Source organism: Mytilus californianus, unplaced genomic scaffold (genome assembly GCF_021869535.1).
Source record: "Mytilus californianus isolate M0D057914Y unplaced genomic scaffold, xbMytCali1.0.p SCAF_12, whole genome shotgun sequence".
NCBI lineage: Eukaryota > Metazoa > Mollusca > Bivalvia > Mytilida > Mytilidae > Mytilus > Mytilus californianus.
The window spans coordinates 48,155,605-48,171,595 of NW_026262604.1; the positions used below are offsets into that span (position 1 = coordinate 48,155,605).

At 32.2% G+C, this 15,991-nt stretch overlaps 1 protein-coding gene across 7 annotated transcripts in view; it reads right to left on the reverse strand.

The window, feature by feature from the left end:
• Positions 1-587: 587 nt before the first annotated feature.
• Positions 588-15,991, reverse strand: part of LOC127721937 (uncharacterized) — a 57,521-nt gene continuing 42,117 nt past the window's right edge. For 6 of the 7 annotated variants that reach the window (XM_052228783.1, XM_052228780.1, XM_052228779.1 and 3 more), the window contains exons 3-4: positions 10,831-10,873; positions 588-3,304 (exon numbers count right to left, since the gene is read on the reverse strand). In XM_052228783.1, coding sequence (XP_052084743.1) covers positions 1,661-3,280 — 1,620 coding nt within the window. In that variant the 5' untranslated portion in view covers positions 3,281-3,304; positions 10,831-10,873 and the 3' untranslated portion in view covers positions 588-1,660. Of the gene's footprint in view, positions 3,305-7,565; positions 7,826-10,830; positions 10,874-15,991 lie in introns of those variants that run through there. The other variant, XM_052228784.1, reaches the window with a different exon arrangement.

Below are 15,991 nucleotides of genomic sequence, written 5' to 3' on the forward strand. Positions count from 1 at the left end.
TCAAAACCTGATTCGTGTGCTTTCATACGTTTTAATTTGTTGTTTTTCGCGCAAAGGGTCGCTTGAACTCTCTATTGCTATGCTGTATTCGTTACTAATCCCGTGACTTTCGGCAAATAGAATCGATGCTTTATAAAATCTTCTATATTGCAGTATGGTGGAACTTTTGAAAGATACTCATTTAGCTTAAGTCATTTTCCTCTTTATATGCGCACAATATATCGAGCGGTATAAATATCTCGAAAGCTACAACAAACGTTATCGTTATTTAAAAATATAGTTTTAGTGAATAATTTGACAAGTACTGCAAATTTCTTAGCTGTCATAACGTGTATGCGCACAGTTTAAATTCATGCCGAAAAACCCCATATTTAAACTACTAGCAACCGTTTTGCTCTTTTATCCAATGGTGGATGTATGCTTTTATAAGGACCAGTTCAGCAAGGGTGTCGTTTCCATAACATAACGTCGTTGAGATATGTGTTTAACATAAGATGGAAAGAAAGAAAAGGGCATGAATTAGTGGTTTTACTCCAAAATGCAAAATACTGACTCTTTCATGAGTCAAAATAAATTTCAAAACAAACTTTCAGATGTATGACAAATTTAATGAATATCGTATAACATACTCACATAACAAAATATGAAAACAGACTATCTTGCTTATTCTACTGACACAACAAAATATGAAAACTGACAGTCTTACTCATTCTACTCACACAACAAAATGTGAAAACTGACATTCATTCTCATTTTACTCAATATAACAATATAGAAAAACTGACAGTCTTTCTCATTTTACTCATATAACAAAACACGAAAACTGACTGTCTTACTCATTCTACTCACACAACAAAATATGAAAACTGACAGTCATTCTCACATTACTCAATATAACATAATAGGAAAACAAATTATCATTCTCACAAGACAATCATTCTCATTCAAACCATTCGAATAACTGAATATCTCGCGAGTAAAAGGGCAGGAGCACAAAAAGTACTACACCATGTACACCACGTGGTCAACTAACGAAACACAATTAAAATGAGGGCAGGCATACGGGTATGAACAGAAATATAGTATCATTTGTGTTATTTTCAATTGATAATGACGAACACAGTAAAACTGTGAAATATTCAAATTGACTAATAATTCATGTAATGCTTAAAAACGTTTCGACCTACATTTACATTCTATTAATATACAAATAGATTGCATCCCTTTAAAGTTTTAGGTAGCCTTCATATAGATATATTCTATATACTAGTAAAATAAGGAAATACTTCTTTGAAAGTAGGTCAAAAGACTGGCCATTTTTATGTATCTTCTTTCTTTTTGCTCTCAAGAACCTTAATTCTGAATCCATACATGTATACGTATTAGTTCTCAAACAATTGTTTTACAACTCCTGATATTTTAACTTAAAATCTCATCTCGCATCCATGCTCATATATGACATAAATTCTATGTAAGTTGACAAGTTATAATATAATTGTACTTTCTTAAAATTTATTTTGAAATGCGAGGGTAGAAATAAATTTTCCTAATCTTTAAAATTACACGAACACAAAACTTATCTAAATTTAACATATATTATAGTTAACAATTTCGATTATAAATACTGCTGTTAGCACTAGATGCATTGGTTTTATAAAAATCAAGCTGTTGTTTCAAACTGCTGAATTCGATAAGCATCATGAAGTAACTTAGCGACATTTCCATTTGGAATGTTTTGTCGACCATTCGACGTAGGAATAGACTGAGTCTGTTGGTTTTGATTTTGACTGTATGTTTGGAGTTGAATATTTTGTCCATTCGGAACCCCATTTGAGATTTTCGGTCCGCCATTTGGAATTTGTTGACGAACAAAGTTTGGATTGCTTACACTACCATTAGCTTGACTAAATGACGGATTAGTCTGCTGACTATTGTCACTCATTTGATGCTGAGCGCGCACATTTTGATTAACATTTCCGGCAGGAAGTGTCTGATTACCCTGACTTGACTGCGGTCTAATTTGTCCCTGATTTTGTTCAACTCTTTGTTGAGAATAAAGACGCAGTGACTGGTTTCCGATAGGAATTTGCTTTTGAAGCGTTTGTTCAGATCTATTATGTCCCACTATATTTGAACTATTGTAGTGCAATCCTGGACTCATATGTACAGGACGTCCATTTGCAATCATGTGACCGTTTAAAAGTGGAGTACTCCCTGCGCCTGCGTTAGCGGGATTTTGTCCTGGCTGTAACACAGCACCCGCACTAGACTGACGATGGTGAATTCCATTTTGAAGGGGTTGTGGTTGGTATGGTGGAGGTGGGTAATCCTCCAATATATATGGTGGTATATTAGGTCTATTGTCCCTACCATGCGAAATATGTATTCCCCGTAAGCTTTGACCGTGCAGTGCAAGCTGTGTATTAATGCTTTCATAGCTTCTTCTGTCGGGAATTACTTCATAATAATTTTCCGAACCACTGGATTGGCTATGACTGTATTGTGAATCGGACTGGTCACGTTCTGACAATGACGGATTTACGTAAAATATATCCTGCGTCATGGTGGCCTGGCTAGACGTTACGGAACCCGCCTTCTTTTTACCTTTTCTTCTGCGACGACCAAAAAAGAACAAAACTGCAAACACGATGGCAATTATAGTAGAAATTCCACAAATAACCCCAAGGGCAACAATAACATTCACATCTGTTCCCGATTCCACACGAACAGGAATATACGTATTTGACAATGGGTCAACTTCGCATACACCAAAATAGTTCGAAACATTAAAATAAAAGCTCATGTCTAATGGTTTAGACGAATCACTGTTGCAGCGGCTAATTGCGATGTACCATGTTCTTGGTCCACTCGAACGAAGCGTGCGCTCTCCAGTACACACGATGAGCGGTTCGGCTGATGCCGACGGACGGTATCTTTCACATCCTTTAGTTTGATTTTGTGTTGATAATGATATAACCTGATTGTTTTGCTCCGGGAGAATAGCATTTCTCTGCTGACAATTCATTGTTTCTTTTAATTCTTTTATTTGGTCGTCATAGTAAATCATCATATTCACGCAGCATTCTCGTTCGGGATACGTAATTTGGTATTCTATTTTAGCTTCCTTATGTAAAGTTTTTTGAAGTAAGTAACCATACCATTGCAAATGAGTGGTAAATTGTCCCTTTACAACACATGGTTGGTTTGTTGAAACTACGCTAGATTGTTGACTAAAATTACAAAATAAAAGAACGAGTACAGCTGTATGTAGAAAATACATCGTTGTTGTTTAAATGTAGTTAATCTGAAAGAAAAGAGAGAACATATTAATATATTTTCTAAATTAAATTATTACAGACCGGTTCCATGTCCGTTATCTGTATGGCTTGACAACAAGAGTGACACAAATTCCCGTATGTTGCAAGGTAGGTGACCAACATAAAAACAATGAAGTTGCTCGTTTGCTAGATTGACCATAAATTCATATTTACTTTACTTTTTGAGATAGTTATTTTATCCAACTAAATCATAGGACGGGTATCAAATAAGAGACTGTTTAACCGGTTTGTTTCTATATTTGCAGTAACTTTAAAGGATTCAAGGTTCACCTTTAAACACACCAAGCAAACTTAACTAGTATGCACAGAGAACAACATAAAATGTTTAAGCTGTGAGCTCGTCATACCAATTGCAGAACATGTTTTCCTGGAAACTGTGTTTATATTTTAATATTCCAAAAAGAATTTATCATTTAATAAACTATAGTACATTATTTTTTCGTTTACTTATTTGTTAGATACATTGAACAGTCAGAGGTATAACTATTAAACAAGTTATTCCGCAGTAATCATATATTTAAGTGGTTTTGATGTTTTGCTTTGATATCCAATCACATATTTCATAAATTCACTCCTTCATGACAGCTTATACTGCACAATTTGCTTTCAGGAACCAACTATCCATTGTTGATATGTTTGTTATATATCAATCTCAGTTGGTTACAAGGCCAGTAAAAGTTCAAGGTTATGCCTTGATATGCCAAAAAATACCCTAACTAATGAAAATGATGACTTAGTCTAGTTCAGATAAACTGAGAAGATTGACAGCCATAATAAACACAAAGAAATAGTGTTCTTTCTATCTTGTATTATATTAGGTTTTTTCTTCCACTGTAATTAATTTTTTAACCCCCAAACAAGATTAAACAAAATCAAGAAATGTTATGGTCAGTTATTTTTTTTTTTTTTACTTTTTATTTCTACCAAAACTTCTATAATATAAACAATTTCAAGTTTTTAATATCGTGATACCTGAACAGATGCTACAGAAATCATATTTTTGTCAATTTGTATCACTGACCGATAAAAAAAAATCAAATATTATGCTGACATTTGATACTAAACATGTCTGTAATATATTTGACTGGACGTTAAACAGTCTAGGAGTAAGGAATTCATCAAAGTCGTATAAGAAACCAAAAATCAGAGGATGGTTGACCAACTTCAAATTATTCATTCATTCATATTGTTTACTAAGCATCAATTCAAGCGAAAACAATTGAAATATCAAATCAATATTTGAATCTATGCAAAAAATGACAAATTGCAAATTAAAACATAAGACTCAATCAATACACACAAAAATTAAATAAAGTTTTTTTTTCTAACCTGACATTTGAATAATGAATCACAACAAACCACCATCTTGTGTATCACACACATGGTTCACTGATAAAATCAATAGGAAAACGAACTGGCTTTGTGCAATTCACATTTTATTACATGCACACAAAGAAGAATGAGCACAATAAGATTTCACACCTCAGAAGACATTCCGATACTGCAAGTTTGAGTGAAGTGCAATACATTTAATTTCAAATTGATGTGCACAACATTATGCACAGACAGGTTGTGTACAATAAGACTTCACACCTCGGAACACATTCCGATCGTGAATTCCAATACTGCAAGTTTTATTGATGTGCAATTCATTTAATTTTAAAATTGATTTTTACAACGTTGTTGATATTATGTTTTAAGCAATGTAATGATAATTTTTGAATACCTTGGGAATAAAGAAAGTTAATAACAAAGTATAAGTTGATTATTGCAATTTTATGGATTTCATACCAAAGTCATGTTTAAAAATATGTTTTTATGTATTGTTGCTCCGATTTGAAAAAAAAACACATTTTTTTGTTTACCGTAGATTATTAAAAATATTCCTCACATTGCTAAATTCATGAGCTTGACATTGTTGTGCAACTCAGTTTTTAGTTATATAAAATGCATTTGAGCAAACCTTGAATGGAAAAAATTACCAAAGACTTGATAAATCTTTATTTTAATTATCTATAGACCATAATTTATTTTAAGTATAAGAGGGCATCAGATGTCAACCCCGTGGTCCCAATATACTTTCGAATTCGAAAGAAACACAGTTTAGAATGCTTGCACATGAAAACTAACTAGAGAAATCAGCGATGACGAACGGTACAAGAAATAAGTCAAGACACAAAGGGGAACAATTCACTTAATAGAATTAATTGGTACAACACCCGAAGAACAGCGCAAATGTGGCGGATAAATATTTAAAAAAAAACAGACCTTTCGTTTACTTGATTAGATTATTATGCACGTTTGAACATGTGAAACAAGGTGCAAAAAAGTTGAAGAACAAAGAAAATTTTCAGTGCAGAGTAACAAGTTTTTGGCTAGCGTACAAAAAGCACCACAAGAACTCATTTTTGCATCAACGAATGTATTCTTTAAGTAAAAGCCAGGATTAAAATAGGCTAAACTTTTTGTGTGTCATTGATGGATACCCAATATCCTTTCTTTTCTAGGAAAGAGGTTGAGTAGCAACATGTTACTTTAAATCCTTAATAACTGGGATAAATATCCCCTAAAGCATCCCACAAGACGAAAATAATGGTAAAATTTCACATTACAAATATTTAGAAATGAAAACATACATTGATATAGGAAGAAAAATAAAAATTTAAAAAACAACGTTCTTAAAAGCTTTAAAAACTGTTAAATGTACAAAATGCCTTTGAAATATGTAGACACAACAGGTACAACATGTAATCAGGTAGGGTTTTTTCTTGTCTTTATATTGTTTATTCTTTAAATGATGATATCAGGTTGTTTTACAGAAAATTAGTTTTAAGTTAAAATAAATGAGTTAAATGACAACCATAAAGCGTCTGGGTTGTGTTTTAAAACGAATTAACCTCACATGATAGGGAAATTTACAGCGTATAAGCCGTAGGGTGCATCTATTGTGTATCTCATCAATTTCATTTTATCTTTTCATACTCGAAAGCGATGCAGAAGTGATGTAAGGGAAAAGTAATTTAATTGCAAATCGACACCGGTTACGTAGAAGACATGTACAAGATATCACGGGACAATTTATTAATACTTATAAATCTAAATTTGTCCCCAGAAAATCGATTTCTCGATGAAATGGACATTTTATATCTTGAAGCTGAATTTATTTTCGCTGACAACATAGGAAAGGTAGTAAAATGTATGCATATTTTATAGAATATTGATAAAAGGAAAGAATTTTATTGTATTAAGAATGTAATGATAATAATAAAATGTAATGGACATTGATTGATAGTTAAGTATATGAGGGTCTGACAAGGGGGTATGGTCTTAATTTCTGAATTATTTTATCTATAGTATTATTTTTTTTTTGGCACATTGTTCTCTACTCTTTATATTTAAGCACCCCATTGTTCTCAAATCTTTATTTTTGATCCATTTTCTCTATTCTGTACTTTAGGGTCCATTATTCTCTATTCTGTAAATCCCCCATCAAGATCCCCGTGTATATGTACATGCTGTAGAACTACTATTTGAAAATGCAATATGCAAAATTATTTTGAAATAAAATTCATGTTTTTTTAAATTAAAATGGATGCTACAAGATTGGGAAAAGCATACTCTGAGAACATTATATTGACCAATTAGTGTAACAATTAAGAACAGAAGCATGTAACACAGATAAATACTTAGAGGTTTTGCAGCCTCCGCCCGTTTAAATTTCGTAAACAAAATAACTAATTTCAGCAATTCTAAAGAAAATTGGAATGATACTACCCTACTAGTTATGACATTATTCAACATGATCATATTTTTTTTTTAGAAATGCTGCTGTATTAAGACATTTTCTTTGCAGCAAGCTCAAGGATTTACAAATCGTAATCATACGAAGTCATAAGCCCATTATACATGTATATGTGCAAACTTTCAAGCAATTGTCTGGACTGTTTTCAACAACGCCCATGAACATTTCAATGATTTCCACGGTCAATAATAATCCGTTTATAGTCCGAGGGAATATTAAAGTACTTCCGGTCAGTTTTCAAGTATATTTTTACTCACAAAGTATGACAAAACACAAATTGAAAAAAAAAAGGAAAATGCAAATAAATGCTTCAGATTAAGAGTGTGTTCTAATGCAGATAGACATGATTGATCAAAATTACAGATTGTATACAAAATCTATGAACATTCAACAACAAATGAAACTAATAGAGTAAAATTATATACCTGTTATGAAAATTAAACGACATTAAAAATCCAAATAAATCCAAAACTGTGGTGTATCACACACGTGTTAATAATAAACATTGTATACAGTTCGCATGAACAAAATCTAAGCACAAAATGTATCACCAATGCCAATTATACTGTTAAAAAAACACATATTTTTACTTAGTAATGGCGGACAACGACATCTGAAGAATGTAATGTCGTCTGCTTTTACAAGACAAAGATAAAATTCATTCATTCCTACGATGTACCTGTGAGTTACACCTGTATAATTTAAATTTACCTTGAAGAGATTTTTGTAATAGTTTTGTCACTGGTTTCAATTCTAAACACGTTAAAATCTGACAGGTAAAATGTTCAAATATTTAAGGCCCTTTAATTAGTAAGATTTGAAACAAATGACTTGAATAAACTTATTTTTAAATATTTCGATGATGCAATAAAAAATATTTATGTGACGGTGAAATAATGTTATGTGAAATATGTGAAAAAGTGATAGAAAAACTCTATAATGCACATGTTAGCAGTCATCGTAGTAAAAACACGATCTTACCTCTTATGTTATGTTTAAAACTCCAAATTACTGGTAGAATTTCGTAAGATATAAGAACATTCATATTCTCTTTACATATATAATTCACTATGTCTAAATTGAATAAAAGGTATATGTCCAAAAATACTATGTAAAATTTGATGTTTTTTTATTTTATCTGTTCCTAAGTAACGGCTTTCAAAAATCCATCGCACACGGTCAGTTTTCTAAATTGATTGAACTATATATGTCCTAAAATACTATGCTGTTTCATTCCAAAATTTGATAGTTTTTTTTAATTATTAATTCCTTAGTAACAGCTTTTTAAATTAATGCGTTAAAAATCCATCGCACCTAACATTTTAAACGTTTGACTCGGTCAGTTTTATGAATAACTAGTCACCATCAAGTCTATACACAAACTGACAATGGTCTGAATATGATGGACAAGGTCCCTCGCTGTGTTTACACTTTAACGTTGTGGTTGGAGATGTATCCAATTTCTATACATTGTCCATCTGTGCCATGAGGCATGGTGTAAATTATGGACGTATCGATTCTAAACATTTAAACACTATTTATAGTTTTTCTATTAAAATAAATGGTGAAAAGCATCTCTTTTTTTGCAAACACGAATTTTCCATGAATTTAATCATTAATAATTATCTCTTTTGATGATTCTAGTCAAGGTTACTAACGCAGTTGTTTATACATCTAATGACTCAGTACATTGAAGCATCTAATATCTGCTCCATTTCATCTTTTATTTCATTTTGTTTATTTGTTTGTGCGATAACCATACCGAAATGTAAGTGTCATCATCAACGCTTGTTTTTTTTTTATCGATCCATTTTTTTAAAGAATGCCATATTTTTTCTTTGTTCTTTCAAGAGGAATACCAGATGTGTTAATGGTGATAATGTTTATGAAGCAGGCCTGTTAATCAAATAACGGTAAATATGGGACTAATTATCACTCTATTTATACAAGAAGTTATGTTGTCTTACGGCTCTTTTCACTCTGTTACAGTTACACATCAAGTTTGGTAAAAAAAAACCAGTTTAATTTTCAGTTCGTTTTATTTTAGAAAACTTATAGAGGACCAACACGTTATTTTTATCATTGTTTCCCCCATAAACATTTAGTACAGAATTTGAAAGCCAAAATATGATTTGTATACTTTTTTTTTAAATTTATATCATTTTATAAAGGACAGGGAGGTCTCCTTTTTGTTTTCGTTTCAATAGAAAATAAGGAAGATTATTAAAATGTTATAACAAAAAGGAGATATTCCCCTTTTTTCTTGTTTATTCGAATATGTATTTCACTGTCACATACGTAAAAACACCACCCTCCTTTAAAAAAAAAACAACCTCCGCAACTAAAAATAAACATAATAGACTTATTACGTTGATGTTGCATGTGGAGACTGGAAGGGAGTAGCGAAGCGAAAGTACAAGATAAGCCGAATTATTAAAATTACATATGAAACCATTAAGCCATCAAACTACAGATGTCTTTCTTCTATATAGTTTATTCCACATGTCGCATGTTTGAAGGCTTTACAAACCACAAAAACTTAAAGAAGAAATATCTTTGGTTTTTAGATGGATCAATGACTAAATTTGTAGATTTATTACAAAATTATGTAGATGAACACCTTGGGGTTATAAACTGCTTGTCAAATATTAATAAAAATGATATATTGTTTTCATTAAACTAGAATAAAATTGTTTCCGCTGAAGGTTCACGTCAGTTTTATAATTGTTTTATTTATTTTTGACTTCCCTTTCAAATAATTTAATGTTGAATTGTTCGACTCTGAGGGGTACAAACAAAAAGTAATGACTTAACTTTGGTAATAAACGTTCACCATCGTATAGACAGGTTTTTACGATTATCTACCTTAGTTTGTGACTAGGAGTCGTCGTAGTAGTTTCTTTATTTGAGTTGGAAGTTTTTTTTAACTGTTTAGACCAGAGACTTTCTATACTAATATACTATATTTTTAGTATAGAAAGTCCCTGTTTAGACCATAGATGTATATATCTATGAGTAAAGAAAGAAACAGTGTACTCGTCAACAAGACAGCAATCCAACGACACAATTAACCAAATGACATGCTGATTTAAAATAGTCTGATGATACAATTTTGCGTTTATTTTTGTTAGCTTGACATTATTGATATTTCTAATATTAAAATGTTGCTATTTGCATGTTAGAGGATATGGATGTGCAGGGGCGGATCCAACTATTTTTTAAAAAAGGGAGTCCCAACCCCCGGAACCACCCCCCTCTTTCCTTGGATCCGCCACTGATGTCAGGGTCTCCATTTCTATATCTTTATTAAATTTTCACGGCAATTTTCTATATTTTTATATTTTTGCCTATTCTTCTCTTTTCTGTATATTTTAGTACTCCGCTCCTATCTATTCAATTTTGGGGCAGATTTTTCTGTATACTTTACTTTTATAGCCCATTATTCTCTACATTCTGCAAACCCCATCCACAACCTCATGTTAAGCGTTTTAAAAAGTAGTCAACTTATAGCTCATGCATTCAGACATTGCAAGCACGTCTATATGTTTTAGAATATAGATTCTGAAATATAACCATTATAAAGCATCTTAGTGACCGAGTTCATTGTTCCCAGCAAATTTGCAAAAAAACATATTTCAATTCTTATACGTCTCACACAATCTGTATTTATAATTTACAAACTAGACTTACTAAATAATGTTGACAGTATTCTTCCTCTGTCTGCCATATATACCTACAAAGAAACAAATTGAAAACATTATTTATATCCAAAAAATACAGATCGAACTACAGTGGAGATCACTTCTAACCTCTCATTAGAACTGTCAGAATAATCTGTCATAGAACTGTTCTAAACTGTCCTAGAACAGTTCTACCTAGAACAGTTCTACCCTAGAACTGTTCTAAGTAGAACTGTCAGAATAAGTTCTAGGTAGAACTGACCAAATCAGTTCTAGGTAGAACTGTCAGGATCAGTTCTAGGGTAGAACTGTCTAAAACTGTTCTAGGTAGAACTGTCCAAATCAGTTCTAGTCGTAGAACTGTCAGCAGAACTGACCAAATCAGTTCTAACCGTAGAACTGTCATGCAGCAGAACTGACTAAATCAGTTCTAACCGTAGAACTGTCAGGATTGTAGAACAGTTCTAAATGACGTCACTGCAGTTAGAGAAATCAGTTCTAGGTTAGAACTGTTCTAGCTAGAACTGTCTAAAAGGTGTCAGGATGACAGTTCTACATACTGTCCTATAACAGTTCTCCTGACAGATTCTGACAGATTTGATGAGAGGTTAGAAATGATCTCCACTGTATTATATATTTTTCGTTTCCCCCTCCCCTTCTTTTTATACCATACTCCTACACGATTTATCTTCAACAATAAACCTACGATGACAGTTTCATTTGACCTCAGACAAAATAAATCGAGACAAACATTATTTTTAAAATTTGTACTATAAATAGATCATCACTTTGTTTGCTCTTTTTCTTCTCCTGCAGCCATACATTCCAACATTTTAAATTCCTACTTGGTGTATAATAGTGTAACATTTGTAACGCCCGATGTTAAGCCTAATATTTGTTTAACATGTAAATTACAATTTTCGATTTATTCTACCCTACAGCCCTAACACCGACAGTATGAATAAATTTGCATAATTTGTGTTAGCTACATAAAGAATAGACTAGTAATTTTCAATATGACATGACAGCTCATTTGCATATCAAATTGACAGTGTCTTCCAATGCGTTTAGACTGTCAGACTAAGATCAATTAATGATAAGGAGTTATTGGTGTATTGGGAATAGGGAATTATTTGTGGACTTTGACAAGGAAATTCCTCTGTGATTTGACAATTAAAGGTTCAGTCAATTTCCCAAAAGACAGACGTTCGTGGCTAATATTCGTCAATATATTGACACCATTTCTGATAAAATATATTGAGCATGCTGAGAAAATAAAAGACGTTCTTGATCATATTCGTCAATATATTGACACCATTTCTCATAATATATTGAGTATGCTGGGGAAAAAAACCAGAATATACATGGATTTGATTAGACTAAGCATGGAAGTTGTATGAGACTATTAGAGAATGTCTTTCAAGTACAACTTTCATCATGGATGTAGGAATTAAAATTTTAGACAGCAAAATATATGAAACATTGTATCAAAACTTAAGAGGGCTGAACAAATAGCCAATCTTGGCTTAGGTCAACATTGCCTAGTAACTGGGTTCGTAGTGCCATAATGTTTTTCCTCCGGATATTATAATGTTCCTTGACATTGGAAATAACTTGAATGGTCAGGCCACACACTTAATTAAAAATATTTTGGTTTGCCCAAACCCTACCCAGAGGTAGACACAGTGGGTAGGTAGGTAGGTAGGCATTTTCTTTTTTATACGGCAAAGGTAAATTGAAGTGTCAGATGTTTTTAGTCTTCATGCCTATCTGATTAAAAAAAAACTTTATCAAATATTTTGAGTAGGCAGCTTTCTTGGTAGGTAGGATTAGGGCAAACAAACATATTCCTTTTTATGGCCTCAGCCACCGAACACAAAGATACATCAAATGACTTCAATCAATCATTCTGTTCAATCATATATTTATACATACTGTTTGGAATCGCAAGAGACCCGTCTGGTGTCTCTGAAAATTTACGATCATTTTCAACTTCTCATACAAAAGACAAGCTATATGTGGTGAACATCTCATGGATGGCACTATATAGGGATTGTAACCAACAACCTTATGGTCTAAAGGCAGTGCTCTAACCGACTGAGCCAAATAGGGTATCCCCTAATTTCAACCTAGTTAGACACCATTCATGTTTTCAATTATACACAATATCTATACCAATCACAAAATCACTGTACGTCCTGAGACAGACAAGAGGATCTAGATGGGAGGTCCTTCATTTCTGTATACTTTTAATATTTTAGGCCATTATTCTCTATTATTAAACTCCCATCCACACCCTCACACAACAAAAGGTCTGCAACCAGTTCCAAAATGTTCAAAAGACTACAACAATAATACTTATGGAACCACTAAAAAGATTGCCGACTAGAATTAGGCACATGGACATGTTGTTGGGGTTAAACAAGCTTTTAAAAATCAAGCATCCCACTTTTTTCTTTCGCTTAGGAGAATAACAAAAGGTACATTTAATAAATAGAAATAAGTTAAAAACATGTTACGTGCATAGAATTTGTAGCTTTTGGGTCCTCAGCTATAAAATGATATATGTCGAATTCACAAGCATCTATAACTTTTTACCTTGCCCCAAGCGACTGTCCTTCCGTTTATTGACAACAACTGAACTATGAAAACGTGCTTTCAAGTAAATACATGGATACTTTAAACGGTAAAGGTACGATCAAACGAAACTTAATCATAAAAAATAGACATCAAATTTCATTATTTTTTTACTTGACAGATGTTATCTTTCCATTTTTTATTACATTGGGAAAAATGAAAATACCATTTTATATCTTAGCAAAGGCTATTAAAATGCGAGCGGTTCACTAAATATGTATTGCAGTGGTTATGATTTTGCCGTCCATTTTTTTAGAATAAAAAAATAACCTATTCATTTTAGCTTAACTGATTCAAAGTTGTTACATGTATGTGAATATTGCCAACAGTTCACACTTTGTCTTTTTCGCATTAATAATTGAAACGATCTGTTTATTCATTTTAAAAATGACTAGAAAACCAAATCTATGCAAAATATGCTTCTTCTTCACCATCAATCGAGCAGGTGCTCGTGGAGAGATAGTTTATTGGTAATTTCAAAGTGCTATCATCTTTATATTAACCCCTACCTCGCTATCGCTCCGCGGGGTGCAAGTTATTATATTTTATTGGTTATCGAGAGGGCGATAAGACCTGTCTTAACCTTTGAATATCAAGATGTTGTACATGACACCTTAGGGGGGTCGGCAGTAAATAATACAATGTAGATTATGTATATATTAATGTCTTTTTGTAAAATGACAAGTTAATCAGTGATAAATGATGGACAGCTCGATATTGAGGTAATTATTGTCCGAACTGATAAGAAATGGGCGAAGTATATCTCAACTGAATTTTAAGATTTTGAATAATGTATTCCTTGTCAGGGTTTAATTGTCAACTTTTTGTTTATATTTAATTTGTATGTTCTCTTTGAGCTCTAATTTGGCGAACAACAATTCTTATTCTATACAGACAAAACCGGGTCGAATCCAGGACTAACTGATAGATGTTATGGGAGACATAATTTGATAAACAACTTTTGAAAAAAAAGTGAAAAACCCCAAATCTTCAAAATCCCAATAGGGTTTTAAAATCGGAAAAATGGGGTAATTAAATACATAAATACATATCATGAGTTACACTGAGCATAAGTAAGGAAAATTGTTTTCAGAGACAATTACCTGTCCCATCTCATTTTCAAAACCTTTAAATAACCACAAATCAATCTTTAGTTATGTCTGCTGAGAACAATAAGTGCTCTTAGATATGTATGTGTATCCGGAAACATTCTTTTCATTCTCACTCTCTTCCTTTATCCCAGTTGACCACTTTTGTGTCCAAAATAATTGTTTTCCTTTGTTATACTTTAATTATCTCCCATAAAACTATCTGTATCGAAAAAACTTCCTCTGAAAGCTATTAACTCTTGGTATTAATTTTTATGAACGTATTTGACCATAGGCTAACTTAAAATTTCTAATTCTCTTCGATTACCTCTACGCCATTATTCACTATGTCTGTCATAAATCACCGCCTGACAGAGATATTGATACAATTTCCGTGGAAACAATTACCATTCAACGCCATTTCGCCAGTAATAACTTTTTAGCAAATGTTCGTAAACTTTGTTAGATAGACATTCACAATTTAGGTGCGAAAATTCAATTACCACTTTTCAGATTATTTTTCGATGATAAGTCCCAAGGCTTTCCGAACTCAAAAGAGATATAGCCTATGACACAAAAGAAGGATTACCTTTCATGTGTTAAAATAGATAAATAGGTCATTAGTAGTTCAAATTTACATAAAATCAATTACAGTTAGTAAATAAATTTTATAATTGAAATATTTGTGCTTATTGAAAACATCACTAGTTATATTCCTCAAATTTGAACACTCATACCATATTAAATATTGCAAATCTTTTGATTCTTTGAAATCAGAACTGTTTATTTAAAACACATCTTCAATGAAACGTATGTGACGGCTATTATAGACTCGCCTTAATATATGACAGCCGTAAAGATTACAATGCAAAATAAAAATTGTGCAATCAACTTAAATTTTGAATTTACAAGTTATATATATATTATTGAGTTTTTATCCGTTGAATGCATGTCAGAAATTTTCTAAAGTTTGACAACTGATAATTATCGAAATGAAAACTTATTGTCAGAATAAAAAATGAATAACTGAAGACACTTTCATTTATATTGATCGTCGTTCAATGAGCCAGGACTCACGTGTGAATCAAAGTCAGATATATTGATTAAGTAGCTTTCAATCTCAGCTTTCAATACATGTATCTGGATTTACCTTCATCAGGAATGGTTCGAATGTTGACCAGACAATTAAAGATTGATAAAATCTCACCAAAGATACTAGACTAACTTGCTTTGATATCGTCGTTGTTCTATCATAATTTCATGGCTCAATTTTACAGAAGTTAAATTATATATGTTTCTTATCGTCAGTTCTGAGCACGTTGCATAATACCGGTAATACGTGCGCCATAAAGATGATGATTTGATTCGTGTAAGAGATTTCTTTCCACTTCATTGAAACGTTTTAATTTGAAATTAACGGTAACACCGTAAAACAATTATCGATAA